Genomic DNA, 4,875 nt, shown 5'->3' on the forward strand with positions numbered 1-4,875 from the left:
CTCCAGGGAGTGACCCATAGGTGCACCCAGGCTGCCCCCTGGTGGTATTGTAAAGAAGCTCCCAGGACCTGTAACCCTCCCAGGAGATGAGATTCCATACCAGGAAGGTGGTACTGGACCAGGTCTTCCCTCTCCTCCCTCCGCCTCTGCTCCCCAGGTTTTCCATGAGCCTCCAGGCATTGCCTGCCCTTCCTGCTGTTCGGGATGCCCTTCCTTTCCCTGGTCCAGCTGTCTACATTCTTGTCCCCCTTGGGAAGGGACTCCTTCTGACAGTACCTACCCTAGCCTCAGCCCCAGCCCCTGCCCCTGCCTCTGCCCCTGCCCCTGCCCCTGCAGTGAGAACGAGCAAACCCTTCCTCTGCTGTCCTGGGTCTGGGTCCCTATTGCAGCAGCTAGAGTGGGGCAGGATAGTGCGGCATGGAGCCTGGTACACAGAGGGTATCTGAGCACAGCACAGGGGCCACAAGCAGGGTGACTGAAAAACTTTGTCCCTTCCTTTGGCACACAGGTAACCACTGATGTTTAACTTCTTTTTTTTTTTTTTTTTTTTTTTTTTTTTTATAGTTTTTTTTTTTTTTTTTTTTTTTTTCAGTTTTGCTATAGGGCCTGTGTACAAACTGGAAAGAGATGGCAGGGCCTGGGTGTTGGGATGAGAAAGCATTCCTCAGGGGACATGGCCATGGCAAATCCCTTCTCTTTTGTTCTTGCGATTTGGGGCATGCATACAAGCCTGACTTTTTTTTCTTCTTTTCTGTTTTGTTTCTGTTTGTTTGTTTTTTGTTTGCCATAGGGAGAGATGAGAGAGACGAGAGAGAGAGAGAGAAAGTGAGAAATCGGGACCAGTAGTTAGCATAATGGCTATGTCGCTGGACTCCCACGTAGTCGACCGCAGTTCGCGTCCCGGACCTGTTGGCTTAAAAGTCACGCCAGGTGCGTGTGCGTGAGTGCCGAGGATCCCAAGAGGAGAATGGAGGAGAAGGGATTGTGGCATGGTCTTCCCCACTGGGGGGTGATTTCTCTCTTTCTGTCTCTCTGTCTCTGTCTTTCTGGTGAGCACACGTGTCCTATAGCAAAAACCTCCCCGCCCCCCGCAAAAAAAAAAGCATGTATCTCCCTTCTCTGGCCAAGAAAACATTTCTTCAGTCCTGTGGCCCACCCCTGGACAGGAATGGAGGCATGCTTGTGTTTCTGTTGGTTGTGCTTGAAATTCTAGAATAGACCTTTTCTCCTATGAACTTTTTTTTTTTTTTTTTTGGAGAGGTCTTTTTTTTGTTATAGGGCGCATGTGCTCGCCAGGCAGACAGAGAGACAGAAAGCGAGAAATCACCCCCCAGGGGGGACGGCCACGCCGCAATCCCTTCTCCTCTATTCTCCTCTCGGGATCTTGGGCACGCACGCACACGCGCCCGGCGTGAGTTTTAAGCCACCGAGTCCGGGATGTGAACTGCGGTCGACTACATGGGAGTCCAGCAACATAGCCATGACGCTAACTGCTGGTCCCTCCTATAAACATTTTAATGTGGTGTTGAACAGAAGATAGGAAATAACATTCTGATTGCATTTTGTTTTTATTTATTTGTTTGTTTAAGATGCAGACTTTTCTTGAATAATAAACTACTAAAGGAAACACACGTTGATCACAGAAAAAGGCTCTTCTCCAAATACCTTTCCCTGATTGACGCCTTTGAAACAGCCTGTCAGACTCTGGCGGGGAGGGGAGGGCTTGGCTAGTTTTATTTTCTTTTTGGAAACAGCTCAGACTTAAGCCCTGTTTTGTCAGAGGCTGGGAGATACTTGGGGGCTGCCATTGGGTTAATGCAATGGCGCTTGGAGTAAATGCTGCTTATGGTAGTGAGGAGGGGTGCTGGTGGGAGGGCCCACATTACTTGCTTCTCCCCCAGTGGGGCGTGGGTGGCCAGAGGCCAGTCCCCTGAGAGTGAGTCTTGCTCATTCTTCATGGAGGGGCACGTGATCCAGCAGGTGGGCTGGGACCAGGCCCCTGTGGCCGCCTGACTCGCCGTAATAGAACCCTTTGTCATCCACGGGCCCGTAGACAGTGACCACGTCCCCTGCCCTCAGTGCCAGCTTGCCCTTTGCCCGGCCTCCTACTTGCCCATCTCTGGGATCATAGTCCAGAGCAGCCATCATGGTCTTCGGAGCCCATAAACGGGGCGTTCTAGACTGCCCTTGGGGCGTGGAGAAGGGGCTCTGGCAGCTGGCGAGCCCCCCAAAGTCCTTGAGGTGGGCCACAGAGGGCACATGCCTTTCCACCAGCGAAGGCCACCCCCCATCAGTTTGCTCTGTGCCTACGGCCATCTCGGCCACCAGGTGCCCAGGGATGGTGCCCACCCTCCCGTTGCACTCGCCGTGGTAGAAGCCGCGGGCATCCTGAGAGCCCCACACGCTTAGCAACTGCCCCTTCTGGAAGGTCAGCTCCTCCTCTGCAGCCTTGGGGTTGGCAGACATCACCAGAGGGTTATAATCTAAGAGGGCCACAAAGACCCTGGACGAAGCGTTGGCCCCCACCGCCAGCTGCGGGGAGCCGGCCCTGGACGTCGTACTGACGTTGCTGGACGGGGCTAGACACAGCGCGGAGCTGGGCTTGTGGAGCTGGCGTTCTTTTCTGCCTCCTGGAGCCTGCCCACACCCGCTCTGGGGCCTGAGCTGTTTTCTCTGCCCTTGCCTCTCCGTGCTCCATGGGCCTGAGCCCATGGCCACCTCCTCCTCTGAGATGTGATGGAAGTCAGACACGAATTGTTGGCTGGGGCCCAGATGGGACGCTGTGAACAGTTGGGTATCTTGCTTTGGCCTTAGGGTCTTCTCAAGGGCAGCCTTTTCCTGACAAGGGTCTTTCCTGGGCCCACGCTCAGAGGACAGGAGGCCAGACCCCGGAGCAGGGCTTTTGCTGGTGCCCACGCGCTGGCTTTCTTCGCTCCTAGACTGGCCCCTGTGGTTCTGGGTACTCTTCTCAAAGAAGAGGTCTTTTCCGTACCCCTCCGGGGTCTCTGTGGGGCCTTCTTGGGCCTGGCCGCCCAACCCTGCATTTGGACATTTTCCTTCTGAGCTTAGGTTGGACACTGGGAACTGCCTTCTTGGGGGTTCTTCCTGGAATGCTTCTAGGAATTTGGCCTGGGGCTCCCCGCAGTTTCCGGGGGTATGGGGACTGGCCTTGGTGCTCAGAGGAACCAGTGCCAGCTTCTGAGGACAGACGGGGAAGGGGACACTGCAGGTGGACGGGTCACCGCAGGTATAGCTAAAGGAAAGGGTCTCTGGAAGTCTATGACAGCGGGCGCCGTCCTCGGGAACCTGAGCCGGTACCGAATCCAGAGACTCGCCATGGGGTGACATGGTTCTCACTGAGATCTTCTGGCACGTCAGGGGCACTTGCAACTTGGAGAATTCCAACAGGGTGCTCCCAGCAGTGGCCTCGGCCACCTCCGCGACCTTGAGGCCGTCGGCATACACGGCGTAGCCAGTGACCTGGACCCCATTGGAGGACCCAGCTGAGTCGATGGTCACGGGGAGCCAGCTGACCACCAGGAGGCCCGGCGAGGTGTGGTGTTCTACCAGCACGTCCAGTGGAGGGTGCGGGGGTCCTGCCAGAGGCGTGTCGAAGGTGACGGTGGAAGACATTGTCCCCCAGCGTGCCCGCAGCAAGTCCCATGGCAGCCGCACCTCCGCCCGTGCCTGGTATTGCGTGCCAGGGTGTAGGCCGTGGAAGGTGTAGCAGCTCACACCCACGGGGGTCAGGGCACGCTCCTGGTCATCAAGGTACACCACATGGGGATGGCAGCTGCTGCTGTTGACCCAAGTAATCTCCGCTGCTGTGGCCGTGACGTTCTGCAGGTAGAGTTGCATGGGGGTCCCACAGAGGACCCCCTGGGCCCCTAAAAGGGGCCTGGAGAAGTCCTGATCCTCCTCTGTCTTCTGCAGCGAGCCCCATCGGCAAGCTTTCTTTTCATTCTCTAATACCTCTGTTGCCACTTCGGAGTCGGAACTCACCCTTCCCGTCTGGCATGGCCCTCTGTCCACCTCTCCCTGGACTTGATTGGGTGACAAACGGTCTTCTTTTGCAGCTTCGCTCTGCCCTGCTTGGACTCTACTGGAGCTACGGTCAGGGAACTTGGGGGGCAGGCAGCTCTGGAGGTCGCTGTCTGGAATCTGCTCCACCAAATTGGATGGCACCAGCCCCCGCCGGCCATCCTCCAGCTCCCCATCATAGAAGCCATCCTCGTCCATGTCCCCAAAGATAAACACATAGTCCCCTGCCGTGAGGGGCAGCTCACCCTCAGGGTGCTCATTGGGCCCCTCAAATGGGTTATAGCTATACCGAGCCAGGAAGATCTTGGGCTTGGGGGCTGCAGGGGCCTCAGATCCTCCCACTGCCAGGGCTGGGGACGTACTATCGGGCTCCAAGTCATCCACTTCACTGGCTGTGTCCATGTCCAGGGTAGGACAGGATGGCACGGTGGCCCACATGGACTCTACTTCCGAGGAGGAGTTCGACTGGGAGCTGCTTTTCTTGGTCTGGGATCTGGAGTCCAGAGACTGGCCAGGAGGGACTCTGTCTGAGACTTGGGGAGCACTATCTGGTTCCCCAGCAGCCACTGGTCCCTCTGTAGGGGAGGCTTCCCTTTGCCCCTGTTTCTCTCTGCTGAGCCATGCATGATCTTCAGGCCCTTGCGGGAACTTCAGGATTCCGCTGTCCCTGGCTTGGGACTCCAGAGGTTGGGTGGCTTCTCGGGAATGCTCCCCAGGGTGGCCAGGCTGACACTGCAGTACCTGAATCTCCTTCCGGGCTGCCTGGAGGTCGTTCAGGGCCTCCTGCAGGTCGTGCTGCAGCTGCTGCTGCCTGTCCTGCCCCCCTGCCGCCTG

The 4,875-nt window shown here is 56.9% G+C and overlaps 1 protein-coding gene across 1 annotated transcript in view; it reads right to left on the reverse strand.

Moving 5' to 3' along the window:
• Positions 1-1,555: 1,555 nt before the first annotated feature.
• LOC102493996 (RIMS-binding protein 3A) overlaps positions 1,556-4,875 on the reverse strand; it is a 5,437-nt gene continuing 2,117 nt past the window's right edge. The window contains exon 3 of the mRNA XM_006140215.2: positions 1,556-4,875. This exon is cut by the window's right edge and continues 1 nt beyond it. Coding sequence (XP_006140277.1) covers positions 1,948-4,875 — 2,928 coding nt within the window. The 3' untranslated portion in view covers positions 1,556-1,947.

This window comes from Tupaia chinensis, unplaced genomic scaffold, assembly GCF_000334495.1.
Source record: "Tupaia chinensis unplaced genomic scaffold, TupChi_1.0 Scaffold000024_1, whole genome shotgun sequence".
NCBI classification, from domain to species: domain Eukaryota; kingdom Metazoa; phylum Chordata; class Mammalia; order Scandentia; family Tupaiidae; genus Tupaia; species Tupaia belangeri.